The sequence below is a fragment of the Anoplolepis gracilipes genome, chromosome 11 (assembly GCF_047496725.1).
Source record: "Anoplolepis gracilipes chromosome 11, ASM4749672v1, whole genome shotgun sequence".
Lineage (NCBI taxonomy): Eukaryota > Metazoa > Arthropoda > Insecta > Hymenoptera > Formicidae > Anoplolepis > Anoplolepis gracilipes.
This window is the reverse complement of record NC_132980.1, coordinates 1,760,726-1,776,427: the sequence shown is the minus strand read 5'-3', so window position 1 is coordinate 1,776,427 and position 15,702 is coordinate 1,760,726. Positions and strand designations below refer to the sequence as shown.

The 15,702-nt window shown below is 39.8% G+C and overlaps 1 protein-coding gene and 1 long non-coding RNA gene across 2 annotated transcripts; both read right to left on the bottom strand.

The window, feature by feature from the left end:
- Positions 1 to 3,069: 3,069 nt before the first annotated feature.
- Positions 3,070 to 13,959, bottom strand: LOC140670922 (uncharacterized). The gene is made up of 2 exons (XR_012047646.1): positions 11,470 to 13,959; positions 3,070 to 8,212 (listed from the first exon to the last, which is right to left on the bottom strand). It is a non-coding gene; the product is annotated as an uncharacterized lncRNA (long non-coding RNA).
- A 240-nt stretch (positions 13,960 to 14,199) lies between these two features.
- LOC140671327 (uncharacterized) lies at positions 14,200 to 15,350 on the bottom strand. The gene is made up of 3 exons (XM_072902588.1): positions 15,030 to 15,350; positions 14,433 to 14,963; positions 14,200 to 14,220 (listed from the first exon to the last, which is right to left on the bottom strand). Exons 1-3 carry the CDS (start codon positions 15,348 to 15,350, stop codon positions 14,200 to 14,202), a joined length of 873 nt encoding a protein of 290 aa, XP_072758689.1.
- Positions 15,351 to 15,702: the final 352 nt, after the last annotated feature.

Sequence of the window (15,702 nt, the reverse complement as noted above, 5' to 3'; positions counted from 1 at the left end):
AAATGGTAATGAGCTCAAGAGCGAAAAAATACATTTAAAATGGAAAGAGTTAGATAGGTGACATTAGATCTTAGGCAGTTTGTTTATTATATCATCGTAAATAGCTGGCAAATATTCTATATCTGTTTGTAGATTTATGCTGTTTATTTGTCGTTTGATGTATAACATTTCAGATATCAGTCTTTTTGTGTAATAGGGCTCATTGTCTAGTATTTGTGCATTGTCCCAGTCAAAATCATGACTGTATGTTAGGCGGTGGTCAGTAATCACTGATTTGTTGTTATTGGGCTTCATTATGTTGGTCTTATGTTCTTTTATCCTAGTATTCAGCTTTCTGTCCGTTTGACCAACATATGAAGCGTCGCAATTTAGACAATTAATTTTATATACCACGTTTGTTTTCATGGGAATAGGTATAGGATCTTTGTGTGTCTTAATAAATTTGTTGTTTTGTTTATGCTGTAGTAGGCTAATTTGATGTCGACATCTTTTAGAGCATTCTTTATTTTATCAGTTACTGACTGCAAATATGGAATTGTGAAGTATGAGTTATTATTGGCTGTTTGTGATTTTTTGTCGGGTGGTCTATTGTTAATTAAAAACTTTATACGGTTATTAATTGTTTTGAATATAAAATCGGTTGGATGGGAGTTATCCAGTAAAATCTTTATTATAAATTTGATATTCTTTTCATGGAACATGGGATGTGATAATAAGAATACTCTATCGATTAAGCCTATTATGGTGCCTCTTTTTTGGTTGTTAGGATGTTGGGAATGGAAATTAAGATATCTACCCGAGAACGTATTCTTATGGTACCAGTCAAATATTAGATGGTTATTAGTTAAAATGAGTGTGAGGTCTAAAAAGTTAATCTTGTTGTGGTCATTTTTTTCACTGTGACCTGTACTCTGTTATGGAAAAAATTAAAAATTGTCAATGTCTGGTCAATAAATTTTGGAGGTACCGATATTAATATGTCGTCTACGTATCTAAAGTAAATGGGAGGGGTAAAATTCAATAACGTCAATGCTTTCTCCTCTATGTCTTGTAGGACTGTTTATAATGATTTAATGAATAATGTTTAATAAATTTATTTATGTAATTTTGTTACTTGTAACTTCTTAAGAAAGACTTGCCCCTCCCTAAAAGCATTTCTACATTCCGTTTGTATAATAGTTTTGTTGATTGGTATTGAAAAAAATTGATTTTTCGTTGCAGTAGTTATTATAGACATTTACCATGAAAGTATATAGCAAGGTGGAATAACACATAAACAAACACGTGTGTGATCAAACACATACACGTGTATAGACTGTTTACATAAGTGTGAACGTGCGTGTAAGGAAGTGTGCGCGTAAGCTATGTGTATCTGCGCGCGCATGCGCCTGTTCGTGTGTGTACGTGCGTGTGAACGTTAGAAGCTCGGTATCTTGAAAACCATTGATTTTTGGACCTTGTGTCCATTGAGACTTTTGATTAAGAGGTCATAATGAATAACATGCTGCACTTTCAGCAAATTTGGCCAAGAACCAAAATTCCATTGGTTGGGTACGGGGTCCTTCATGTTAAGTAGAATCTTGAAAATACATATTTTATGTGAAATTAATATGATCTGCATTTTTCGATATAAGTAGCAATATTACATGATTATGCTGGGTCGGAAAATAACCCAGCATAATCATGTAATTTCACACAAAAATTGTTTTTAGTGCAGTCGACAACGTAGCCACACTCGTAGACCATTAGGGGACTCATTATATCGAATGTAATCAAACAATTGTAAGTGACTTCACTGTTTATTTATTATTCTTGTATCACTGGGAATGGTCCGAAGAAGGATCGAAAATTTGAATAAATTAAAATTTTTTTTCTTTAAACATTGTTTTTATTTATACTTTTACGAATCTTGCGTTCGGCTCTTAAAGCCCCCTTTTTTGTTGATTAATTTTCCGTCATACTTCGCGTGCACTCGGTAGCAGTGTTAAATTTGTAGTCATAATTGGAAATAGTCGTGTGCGAGTGAAGAATAAAAATAATTACAAAAAATTATAAGTTAGAGATTAAAGTCGCTAGTATTTAATTATAAACAACGGGTTAATTAAAACGACCTGACTAGCCAAAATTATTCAATTTATTCACACAATGTGTGAATAAATTGAATAATTTAGGCTAGTTAGGTCGTTTTAATTAACCCGTTTATTCATACAATGTGTGAATAAATTGAATAATTTTGGCTAGTCAGGTCATTTTAATTAACTCGTTGTTTATAATTACAAAAAATGTCGTGTGTTCGTGAAATTATTAGGAAGTGCATCGTACTTTGAAGAAAACTTGCGGCGACTATGGAAACCGCGAGATATTTGAACGCCTTGGCTGATAATGATCGTTCAAATTATTACGCGTGTACGGAAGAGTGAGGGTGCCATCACATGTGGCGTAACTTACGTAAGCGTAACTTGCGCTAAACTGTGTCAGCCAATCAAATCATCTCAGCTATCATGCTTATGGCTACACACCACCGTACCATACAGCACCGAAACTTTCAATTACATTGCAGGAACGTTGCAATATGCAAGTTTCAATGTAATATTGCATGGATATTACAGAGACATACAATTGCAGTATTTCATCGAAATGATCCAGCAATGTTGCAGAAATATTCTGCGTAAACCGCGACGTTGGGTGCGCTAAATTTTATAATGTGCGTCGTCTGTTCAGTGTTCAGTGTTCAGCGGCGCACGCATAATATGTCAACGCGGTATAGATTATCATTTTCATTTTCCTCTTTTGTTAGGGATTAATCACGTAATTTTCTTTAAGTAAAAACGTGAAAAATGAAAAATTTCATTATCCTGATTGGTTAATTTTAATAATTTTCTTTTTTCATATTTTCATTTAAGAGAAAAAAAAATTACATGATCAATCCCTTCTGATTACATATTTTGATAAAATACAAATGAAAAAATTTACAAGGAGAAAGAAAGGTAAATAAAAATATTATTCTTTTATCCAATTATTGATTTATATAAAATGTCTTTGTTTGAAGGTCTAATAATATGTTGTAGGTTATAACAATAGTGGCTTTATTTTTTAGTTCAGTAAAACCATTGTGACAAATCTTTAAATGAAACTATTATAATAAATATTTGAAATTATTATAACAATTATATTGAGATTGGAGGACAAAGCTACGCAACACTTTTGGTTTGATTTTATTCATCGGTTCTGCAAATAAAAATACACAAAAAAGGTAAATAAAAATGTCATATTCTTTTATCTAATATGTTTTATCTAAGATGCTTTCCAACAACGAACAGTCACACACTGTGTGACCCAACGTTACACAATGTTGATTTACTGGAACACTTTTTATACAATATATATATATATACAGGGTGTTTCCGAATTGGCGGATCAACTCTTGTGGGTAGATAGAGCGTGTTAAACTGAAAAAAATCTTATATTATTTTGCTAAATTCGCAATAATTAATGAGATATAAATTAATAAAGATCGGCTAATCCGTGCCAGTATAAGCGCGCGGCGCGAAGAAACCTCCCAGTTGTTACTTGATACTAGGCGTGCGGCAAGACATAAACGCAGAGCACACTGTACATGTCTCTTTTAGTACGCCCTTTGTACGTCCTTTGTACGTCTTTTGTAGAGCGCTCCGCCTACTGTCTCGCCGCGCGCGTAGTATCAAGTAACAAGTAGGAGGTTTCTTCGCGCCGCACGCTTATCTTGGCACGCTTATATTGGCCGATCTTTATTAATTTATATCTCATTAATTATTACGAATTTAGCAAAATGATATAAGATTTTTCTCTTCAGTTTAACACGCTCTATCTACCCACGAGAGTTGATCCGCCAATTCGGGGATACTCTGTATATACATACATTATACTTTTAATTTTTTTAGATCAATATTTTGAAACTGGTGGGTGAAAGCAATTCACATGTAATGATACGCAACATGCTAAAAAATTTACTAACAAATTCTCTAGCTCAAACATTCAGTTAGGCTGAAAAAAAACTAAATGTAGCTTTAAAGATTTGAGACTAGCAAGAGTTCTCCTACGTAAGTTCATTTTATAATATAATTGTACAATTAGTATTTTTAATATATATTTTTTTTATTATACAAGCTGTTCGTACATCAGTGCACAACCAAATAACTGATGCAAAAATCAGTAATTTGATAGCAATGGTTTGATAGCATGACTTTCTCATAGCACTCTAAGATCTCAAGAAGAAAATAAGTATGTTTATTGTTTATAACCAAATATCATGAATTATTTTCTTATAGCAAATTCAGTTGGAAGAACTAATACACATTGGTACACACTAAAGTTATTGTACACAAATGTATAACAATAAATAATTAAAAAAATAAGTTAATAATTAAGAGAATTTATAATGTTTAATATGAATAAAAATAATACTCATACTATTATATCTTAATGTTTTCATTACTTGTCTTTATATTGTGTGTGAAATAATTTTACTAGTGCACCAGTACACACTAGTGCTTGCCAACTGAATTCGCTATTATTTGTTTTAATTAATAAGTATAACATATTAATATGATTATTTATTCATTTCTAGGCATACGTGTACAACCTCAAATGCCGCGAATGTAGAATAATACATCTACTGAAGAAGAAATATTATTGCAACATTTTTTAACAATGGCTAAATTTTTACAGTATAAAAATTTGCGTATTAAGTAATTGTTTCGATTTAGAATCAGAAACCTTGATTGCCGTGAATCAAGCGGACAGTACATATTGCTGGAGACATCGGAATTAGACGAGATTGGAATGGGTGAATTTTAAGAGAAAAGCTAGGTTGAGTTTATTTCTATCTATTCGAGTTAACGGTCTTGAGAAGACTGACTTTAACGGGAACAGAGACTTTTCAAAAAGCGTTCGCTGCTGTTGTGTGTGTGTGTGTGTGTGTGTGTGTGTGTGTGTGTGTGCGTGTGCGTGTGCGTGTGCGTGTGCGTGTGCGTGTGCGTGTGCGTGTGCGTGTGCGTGTGCGTGTGCGTGTGCGTGTGCGTGTGCGTGTGCGTGTGCGTGTGCGTGTGCGTGTGCGTGTGCGTGTGCGTGTGTGTGTGTGTGTGTGTGTGTGTGTGTGTGCGTATGTATGTATACAGATCAGCTGAGAGCAACACGCAAAAAGCGTGTGCTCTCATTTTCGTATCGGAGATTGGGAAAACTTCGGTGAGCGCGACAAAGAAGCCGTAACAAATAAATTTTGCTGATCGATATGTTCGAACAAAGCGTTTTGCCACAGAATACTTATTACATATAAATGAAAACACATTAACTATAGTGACTGAACATTCCGCCCGCTTTGGCAACTTCATGTTGTCAATTAGAAGCAAAAATTAACGGATTGAACTTGACATTGTTTTAACTGCCGGTTGTCGTACTGGGACGAAGACAGAGTTTGTCAATAGGTCTTTTGAGAGTCGTGGTGGCGGTTTTGAGAGTCTCGACTCGCACTAAGCCATCGGAGCCTGGATGAGTTTCTATGATGCGTGCGAGAGGCCACTTGCTCAGAGTAAAACGCTCGTCTTTTATAAGAACTAATGTGCCCTTTTGGAAGGAGTGTTGCTCGCGATGCCATTTGGTTGAGGTTTGCATGTGTTGTAAGTACTCTGTCGACCATCTTTTCCAGAACGATTCAGTTATTTGGTGGAGGAGTTGATAGACGCGACAGCCGATTTTGAGGCACTTTTTCCAGACAGGGTTCAGGAACTGTCGAGAGCACTGAGCCGATTAGAAAGTGTCCCGGCGTAAGAGCGGTGATGTCCGCAGGGTCATCTGAGAGAGCCGACACCGAACGCGAGTTTAAAACGGCCTCGATCTGAATCAGGAGCGTAACGAGTTTTTCATAAGTGAGTAATGTGTTTTTCATAAGTGAGTAATGTGTGATAATTCGTCCAAGATGGAACTTGACCGATTTCACACCGGCCTCCCATTTTCCGCCGAAATGCGGAGCGGAAAAAGGATGGAACTTCGATGTCACTCCGTCATTAGCTAAAATGTTAGCAATGTGCGCACATTCCTTCGAAGATGTCTTGAAGAGCTTGGAAAGTTCAGCGTCTGCTCCGATTAGGTTTGTTCCGCAATTGCTCGTTATCGTTGAGCAGAGTCCTCGGCATCCAGTGATATAGCGTTTATAGGCAGCGATAAAGTCTTCGGTAGAGTAGTCGGTAGCTACTTCAAGGTGGATGGCGGAGGTGCTGAAACAGAGGAACACCAGGAAGTATCCTTTGTACGTTTTAGCGCCTCATCCGCGAAACGTCTTGAGACTGAACGGCATAATCCACTCCCGTATGGAAGAACAGCCGGCATGGAGTTACACGTGAGGCGGGAAGTTGTCCCATGAGTTGCTGGCCTGTCACGGCGCGGTGACGACAGCAAGTTACACAACGGCAAATGAATGAACGGATTGATACATGACCGCCGATGATCCAGAATCTTTGTCGAATGGACAAGAGTATGAGTTATAGCCCACCATGAAGAGTGCGTCGATGATGATAGTCGATAATGAGAGTTGTTAGACGAGAGTCGCGCGGCAGAATGAGCGGATGTTTGGTTGAGAAGTCAAAGTGCGAGTGATGAAGTCGTCCACGTATTCGTAGAAGCTTGTTGTCGAGCGTCAGAGAAAGCCGTAGGAGCGGAATGGTTGACTTGAGGGTCTTGTTGGCCTGCAACATTCGAATTTTTAATGAGAAGTAGGCGCACTGTGTGAGCCTGACCCATAGGAGGAATGCAGACTCCAGTTCAGCTGGCGTGAGGAAGGCTTCGTGAGGGTGAACAACAACTTGAGTGCGGAATCTGTTGCAAGCACGCAGGAGCCATGTAGTGGTGCGTATAAGTAACGTGAGAGAGGAGTATCTGTTGATGAGATCCCATAGATTGGTTCCAGTTTGTTCGGTGGCTGTGAAGCAAGTGGTTGTGCGTGCTTCCAGATCGTCGTTTGAGGAACAGGTGAGTGTTGCAGACGGTTACGATGTCGAGTGAGTGAGCAGCCACTGAGGCCCGTTCCACCAGAGTGTTTGATGCTGCAGAAGTTGAGGAGGTATTCTGCAAGACGCTAAGGCGGTTGGATTCTCTTTTCCTGGTACGTGGTGCCAGCGAGAGTTTGAGAGTTCCTGGATGAAGGGTACTCGATTGCTGACAAACTCTTTCCATCGAGAGGGATGACTTTTGATCCAGGTGAGGGCGACTGTAGAATCCGTCCAGAGGTGAATGGGCACGTGATGTAGATCGAGAACGTCGCGAAGTCGGAGAATCTGGCAAACTAGCAGAACGGCAGCTGAGAGCTCGAGTCGTGGGATCGTCATGCGTTTGAGAGGAGCTACCTTAGTTTTTGCACTGACGAGCGTGACCCGAGCGTCGTTGACATCGTTGAGGACGCGAATGTAGACCACTGCGGCGAGGGCATGTTGAGATGCGTCTAAGAATCTATGAATCTCGCAGACGAGGATAGAGGAATTTGCTCCGAACCAACGTGAGATAGAGATGGTTCTCACTTTCTCAAGTTGTTGCGTGAACTGCAACCAGCGAAATTGAAGCTCTTCAGGCAGTTCTTCGTCCCAGTCTAATCGGATGGCCCAGAGTTCTTGCATGAAGATTTTGGCGGTGATGGTGATCGGAGCGAGCCACCCAAGTGGATCAAATATCCGCGCAATGTGCGACAGTACGGATCGTTTCGGGATGGAGTTAGATCTCGTTGCTGGTAGTACTAAGAAAACAAAGCTGTCTGAGTTTTCTCTATTGTAGACCGAGCGTGTAGTGTGTGGTTCGATCGTTCACCAGGAGTTTTGCGGATGGCTCCTGATCTTGGCATGGAACGTCTGTGAGGGTGAGTCATTCGCGATCCACGTCCTGAGGACTTTGTTGAGCTGTTGAATTTTTTCTCGTGTTTGGGTAATATCAGATGCTCCGGAGAGTATGTCGTCGCCGTACGTGTCCCGACGGAGAATGTCGGCGGCAAGCGGGAGAGAAGCTTCGTATTCGCGAGCGAGTTGTTGCAGGTAGCGTAGAACAAAGTACGGGGCGCAAGCGAGGCCGTAAGTCACGGTGTACAGCGCGTATTCTTGCACGGTTTCCTCTGGAGAAGCCCGCTATAGAATCTTTTGAAAAGACCAGTCATCTTCGTGGACGCAAATTTGGTGGTACATTTTTTCTATGTCGGCTGCAAACCAGAAGTGGGCAAAATTTTATTTGAATAATAAATAACGAATAATAGAAGCAAAACATAATTTATTTATAAATGACGAATACATTTTTATTCAAATTAAAAGGTATTCAATTAAATAAGTATTTAAATAAATTTTTATCTAAATAATTATTTAACTAATATGTTCGTATTATTTTTTATTCATATGAATAATACAAACAATTAAATAATTATGTTGCATCATATTAAATACATATAATAATAATCATTTAATATGAAAATAACAATTATTTATATAACTATGATAATATAAATAAAGTTGTTTGCATATTTTTTATTAAGAACATTTTATTTTCAAAAAATATTACAAAGAAGTTACTACAAAACTGACAAAATAAAAACTGAAATAAATTTATTAAAATAAATTTATCAAAAAATGAAAAAAAAATCAAAGTACACATAATGCTTGCTGTTCTCTCTCTCTCTCTCTCCTTCTCCCTCTCCCTCTCTCTCTCTCTTCCCCCTCCCCCCTTTCTCTCTCTCTCTCTCTCTCTCTCTCTCTATATATATATATATATATATATATATATTGTGACGTGACGTTTTCTTTCGTCCGTCACAAGGGCCGAAAGGACTGATTGGGAAGGGTTTTTGCGGGGCCTGCGTCCTCGAATTATAGAGAGAGCGCCCTGCGAAATTTACTTTTTTATATTCGCGCGTTATCTGTGAGTTTGGCGGCAGCAACCTCTAGTCAACAGCTACGCGGGTCCGAGGAGCCTGGTTGTGACGGCGAGCGGAAGCCAGGGACTGCAGGGAGATCACGCCCGGTAAGAACCGTACATTTTATCTAATAATTCATAAATCGGCGGAAATATCGACTGCCGTTAAAAGGTTTAAATCTGCAGGAGCATATCGAGAGCGAAGGACCGGAAAAAAACGGGCAAGGGGATGGCCACTCCCGATATGTTGAACATCGGAGCCCCAACTATGGAGCTGGAAGGTCGGACTCAACCATGGGGTCCGGGGAAGCCAAGGGCACCGGACCGAGCCGGCCGGAAGCTGTCGATAAGCCGCACCGGGAAGTTGCCTCGCGGAGACCGAAGGATCACAAGATCGATAATCCGAATTGAACGGGACGCGATAAGGAGCGGCCGTGATTGGCCCTAAGGACCACGATAGCGCCGCAGGTGGCCTGATTAGGTACGATGTCACCGGCGTGTCTCCCGTACCTCACGCTCGTCACTGTTCGGCGAGTGATCGAGGACGACAGGCCTATCGACCCGACTGATAAAGATCATCGTGCGAGACCGGACGACGGAGAAGAAGAAGGATTGTAAGGCCGCTAAACCGGTAACTCGTACGATTCGGACGAATGCGCCCTGTTGTAATTATCGAAACTTTACTTGTCGCGATTCACGGGGAGATTTTATTCCGCCGTCGCGTATTTGTTGCCGTATCGTTGTTGAGATTTATGAGGGCCGCATTTCGTCCGAGTCGTAAAAGGGCATAACGTCTCTCTCAATAATCACCGCCGATAGTCATTATTGTATTACCGTATCACGTATCGTGTAGTTGTCGAAATCTGTTACCGCGTGTTGAATTGTATCCATCGGGAAGCGAGCTCGTATACCGCGTGTCGCGTGCGACTTCACGTTCCGCGCAATTTATTGACTCACGATTCGGGAACAATTATTGTAACGTCATTTAGTCGAATGTAATCTTGTGTACACGGATATCGAACTTGCGTATTCCGCTTGTTGGAGGAATTTCATACGCTGTATACAACATGTCATAAGTACCGCGGTGATCGATGGCGGAGATCGATGCGTGCCGGCCGCGCATGTTTACGTATATTCCCGAAGTTTTAAAGTAAATTGATTAGCGCGATTAGCGGGCGATTCGTGGCCGAGATCTGCCGCATATTATTGAGTAATGTATCTTTACGACCGCCACGACCTTAACAAGTCGCGAGCGATCTGTGAAAAAGCCTAAATTCCCCTGAAATCACGTGTAATTCGATACCTCGATCGCGACATCGCGCCGTCACGCGCCCTTGACATGCGACGAGCGTGCGACGTACATGTCTAGTTGTCGCATTTATAATAACTCCCCCAAAAGGCTTTCTCACTCCACGCCGAGAATTATCTTGTATACGATATTCATTACACTTCTTTGTCAATTATATTTATTATTACATTTAATAATTGTGTCTGATTTTCCGGAAAACTTTCTCGCGTAAGAGGTATCAATTCTCGATCCCGTTCCGCTCTTACGCAACCCCCCCCCCCTCTACCGCTTAACTATGAACTAACCGTTTTAGTTGTCGTCGCGATCGTAATTGTTTTACGATTTTTGAACGGATCAGGCGAATATCGTATTAATTGGAGACGGCGCGAATTTTCGCACCTGGCGCCCAACATTATCGTTTCGATAGAGCAAACGTCGGTTAATTAAGCGATTGCGCCGAAGGTGTGCCGTAGGCCAGTCCATCGGCCAAAAACTGTATTAAGGAGCGTACACGGTATTTACCGAAAAATATATACACAGTCACAATATATGTATATATATATATATATATATATATATATATATATATATATCTATCTCAATTATTTTTACATTTAGGAAAAAATAATATTGCTATATTATAATAACAATAATGTTGTTAATATTATAATTTTATTAATTACTATTCTATAAAAACTACATAATATATAATAGATAACACAAACGGAAAGTAAAATAATATAATTCAAATGACGAATAGCAAATAACGAATGAAGCAATAACGAATAACGCAATAACAAATAATGCAAATAATAAATAATATAAATAATGAATAATACAAATAACAAATAAAATTTTATTCAAATAACAAGCTAAATAAAAATGCATTCGAATAATGCCCATCTCTGCTGCAAACACATATTGGTGACAGCGTCAGCGGAGAAGTATGTCCATGAGATCTGTCTGAAGTTTAGGTGAGTGGAGAGTATCATTCAGTGAGAAACCGAGATTGCCTGAGAACCGTTAAATACAACGCGGAGTTTGATTGTCAAACTGGTCTCATGAATGATGCCATGATGCGGTAGAAAGAATTCGCGGCGCTGAGAGCGGTTACGATAGTCGAGAAGGTGCATGTGATCAAGGTCACGATATTCGCGCAAGAACTCGATATATGAAAACTTGAGCGCTACGTTGAAGGTGAAGCGTTTCTCCATTCGGAGAAGAGACCTGTGCGCGGGAGAGCAAGAGTCACTAAATTCGCTTACATGTCTTTTGAGCGGCAGCCGAACGACGAATCGTCCGTGAGAGCCACGAGAATGTGTCGACTTGAAGTGTTCTTCACACTGAGATTCTTCCGGCGTCAGGGATGTTTGAGGGTTTGGCGTTATTTCTTCTTGGGTCCAGAAGTGATGTAGAAGCTCGAAGAGCGATTTGTCAAGGCAGTACTGCATTCCAATGACCGGTGGCGAGTAGTTTCCGGCCGCTGAAGGCTTGAGATTGCCAGCCTTCAGAGGTCTAGAAAGAATCCATCCGAGAGAAGTTATTTGCGCAATCGGATCGCCGATTCTTCCGCGACACAGACCTTTCTCTAGGATTTAAACGTAGACATTTGCCCCGAGGATTAGGTTAATTCTGCCAGGAGAGGCAAAGTTGGGATCTACGAGCTTAAGACCTTGAAGATGAGACCACACAGATCGTTCTACTTAAGCAGAGGGTAGGTAAGCCGTGAGTTTAGGAAGTACGAGTGCCTCAATGTCCAGCAAGGCAGCTAAGTTGAGCGAGGGTCAGCAAGATGATTTCGTTAGAAACGGTGCTGCGTTGTGCCCCGATACCGAGAATTGGAATTGCAGCGGCGCGACGCGGGAGTTGCAATGTTTAAGCGGCGGATTCGGAGATGAATGACACTTCGGACCCTTGGTCGAGTAACGCGAACTTGAGAGAGTTCTCCGTATCGAGAGCGGAGAATGACGATGGCTGTTGCAAGGAGAACCAACGGAGTGCGACGCAAGACATCTGATTGTGCAGTATGGCTTGTTACGTCCGATTTTGCCGTTTCGAGATCGCACGACTCGGTGGAAGCTCCTTCTGACTTGCTGAGGAAAGCTGAGGAAGGTTGAGCCGTTGCCGTAGCGGTTGAGTTTGTTGGGTGTGTTGGTCGCTCTGAAAAAAGGTTTCAATACATTTTACATGGAAACATCTCTATGAGCAATAAATTAAATAAAATTAATAAAAATAAATTTTCCCAAATGTAATTTATTAATTACATTATTCTTCGATTGATTGAAACCCTTCGCATCGTGAATGCAATAGTTTCGAAAACGTACATGCTCTTTAAAATAATAATTATTTATTATAATTAGAAATAGTGTTTAATTATAATAAATAATTAATTTTTTTAAGTACATTATTATACGTTCATCTCGACGTCAATCACGCGAGAGTCATCGCGTAGCAACTTGCATTGTTTACATGTCGCGTCGCGTTGCGTTCCTCGCAGCGCTAGTCAGCTGTGGTTGCTGCGATTGTCGCAAAGTCTGCGCGGTCCGTCGCTTTGCGTCGAGTAATGTGTTATGTGCATTCGCGTTTCTTTTAAAGTATTTTTTAATATCGGTGAATCGGTAGCGAGTGAATAAATAATAAATTTGTTACATCGCGTAATCTGTTTGTACCAATCGAGTGTGAAAATAATTTACAAAAGCGAGAAAGTTTCGATGTATCGCATCATCTCTAGCACTTTTAATCAGAAGCGTGCAGCAATTAACAAGAATACGTAGCATGAAGATTCGCTACTACGAGGTGAGTGAGCAGGTGAGTGAGTGAATGAGAGAATGTATGAGTGTTTGTGTAAAAGAGAGAGAGAGAGAGAGAGAGAGAGAGAGAGAGAGAGAGAGAGAGAGAAAGAGAAAGAGAAAGAAAAAGAGCAAGAAAACAGTGTATGTATGCGTGCGTGCGTATGTATGAACATCTCTCCCTCCCTCTCTCTCTCTCTCTCTCTCTCTCTCTCTCTGTCTCTCTCTCTCTTTCTTTTATGCACACACTCATGCCTACACACATCGCAGCTAGCAGTCAGCTGATTGCAGCGTCCGACGGCCAGCGATCTGAAACAAACTTTCGGTCATTAAAGTGAGGTTTTTTTAAGAAACATGTAATTCTGACTTTTCTCTTTACCAAAATTTTATTTTAAGCATAATTTTATGTTATAAGATAAAATAGTTAGCGACTTACGCAGTGGTAATCTTCCGTCAGGCGGTCAGCTGCGCCCGCGGCACGCCACTCCTGCCTGCCTTCTGTACTCGATGCGTGATTTACTAACTAAATTTGCTTATAAGTCAAAAACTACGCTTTAAATCAAATTTTGGTAAAGAAAAAATCGTCTTAGAATTGTGTTAGGTATATGTCATTTTACGGACAAAAGGTTGTTCCGGAACCCTGTATATCACATAAAGAAACAAACATTAAAGATACATCAATGATAAATCAAATGAATTATCATGAATAATATGGAATCGACCTATTTTTAATATTGCTCGTATGTACCTATATTTATTATCCAGACTCTCAAAAAATGCATAACTTTTGAATAATGCATAACATACATGCATAAGAACACTGATTGGTCTATAAAGCAAATGCATAAGAAATTTAACCAATCGAATTTCTTGTGCATGTATGTTATGCATTATGCAAAAATTATGCATTTTGTGTGCTCAAGCCTTTATATATTTGAGATGCTCGGGGCATTTCTGATTGGCTGACTGTTCTCCCTCTACTTTTGAACGACTGCGCATCCACTGGAGTGCTTCACCTTGTATAAAAAAATTGGTCGTGTATCATCCTTCATTGTTAAACGAACAATTTGTATTTTTTTAATTTTAGTCAAACACGGGTCTAATTTTTGCTTGTATTCTTGTATAATCGTATCTATTTCTTTTGAAATATTTGTATTTAATATATTAATTGTATCGGATAATTGAATCTTTAATTGTCTAATCCATTCACGCCCTATTAACGGGTCTCTATTTGAATTTGTGATATACATATGTAATGTTTTTGTAATATCGCCGTAACATACATGTACTTTAACAAAACCGACGACCGGAATCGTAGTTTTACAAAATGTGATTAATTGTAAATTTGATTTTTCAATACGCCGTTCGGGACAACACAATTTCGCGAAAGTCTTACTAACTATTATGACCACTGCTCCGCTATCTATTTCGAAGCATACCTGTTTTCTTTCCAAGACTAGCGTACAATAAAATTTCTCCCGAAATTCTTCGTGTTCAGCTTGCACCGATAGAATCTCGCCCAACTCGTTTGCCGACACCTTGCTTTTTTTCTTGCACACCTTCTGTAAATGGCCTCTTATTCCGCAATTTCTGCAAGTAATGTTTCTGTCTAACGTACAGTTTGTCGCTAAATGTTTACCTCCACATCTAAAACAAACAATATTTGTATCAGCAAAGTTAGCGGACGATGAGTTCGCACCGCCACGCCTCTTGTTTACAGCAATTGCTTTTGTTTGCGTTTTCTTCTTTATTAACGGTCGTTCGTTTTTCTTCTGTCCCAATGTAACTTTTTGATTTATGGCAGCCACGTTTACCGGTCCAGCTTGAATCTGGTCAACGTCTTTTTCCAATAGTTCCATAGCCGTTGCCATTTCCATCGCCTTCTCGAACGTCAGATCCTTGGTTTCGAGCAATCTCGATTGCGCCCGTTTGTTCGCTAATCCGAAGACTAATTGATTTCTCAGAGCAGTCTGTAGATGTTACCCAAAATTGCAATTTATACTTAATTTATGTAATGCGGCCACGAATTGTTGTACGGATTCGCCTTCACTCTGTTTCCTTTGATGAAACCGATAATTTTCAGCGATTTCCAGCGGTGCCGGCGCGTAATATTCCGCTAATTTTTCCGTTAGAAAAGTGTAAGTTTTTGAATATGGGTCCTCGGGTGCCAATTTATCGTAAATGAAATCGAAAGAAGATGAGCCGATAAAATGTAATAAGTAAGCGATCTTCTGTCCTTCCGGGACCTTGAAAACCATAACGGCTCCTTCGAAACGCCTTAGCCATCTTTTCCAATTTGTAACATTTGGATCAAAAACTTCTATCGCGAAGTTCCCATGGACTACCGTCTCCGTCATTGTGCAACAAATAAATTCGGCCTCTTCTTATAGTAACTTGTGGTTAAAACGTACTCATGTAGTCGCTTCTGCGAGATCCGTAACTTTGCATTTTACTAACCGTTTTGTAATTCGAATTAAATTTCGCAATACCAGTATCCCATCCTCGTCGCCAAATTTATCGTGTTTCTAGAGGTAGTAGGGAAAGGAACCTCGAGCAAAGAAAGTATTAAATACTGGTATCTTCAACTGTTAACTGCTTTAATAAAAATCTCACTACTCAAATACAAAAATCTATGTGTTCACTCAACGCCGGCCAAAACGAGAGAGCTCGCAGCCAACCGAGTTTTGCCTACTTTACGCATCTCTTTCG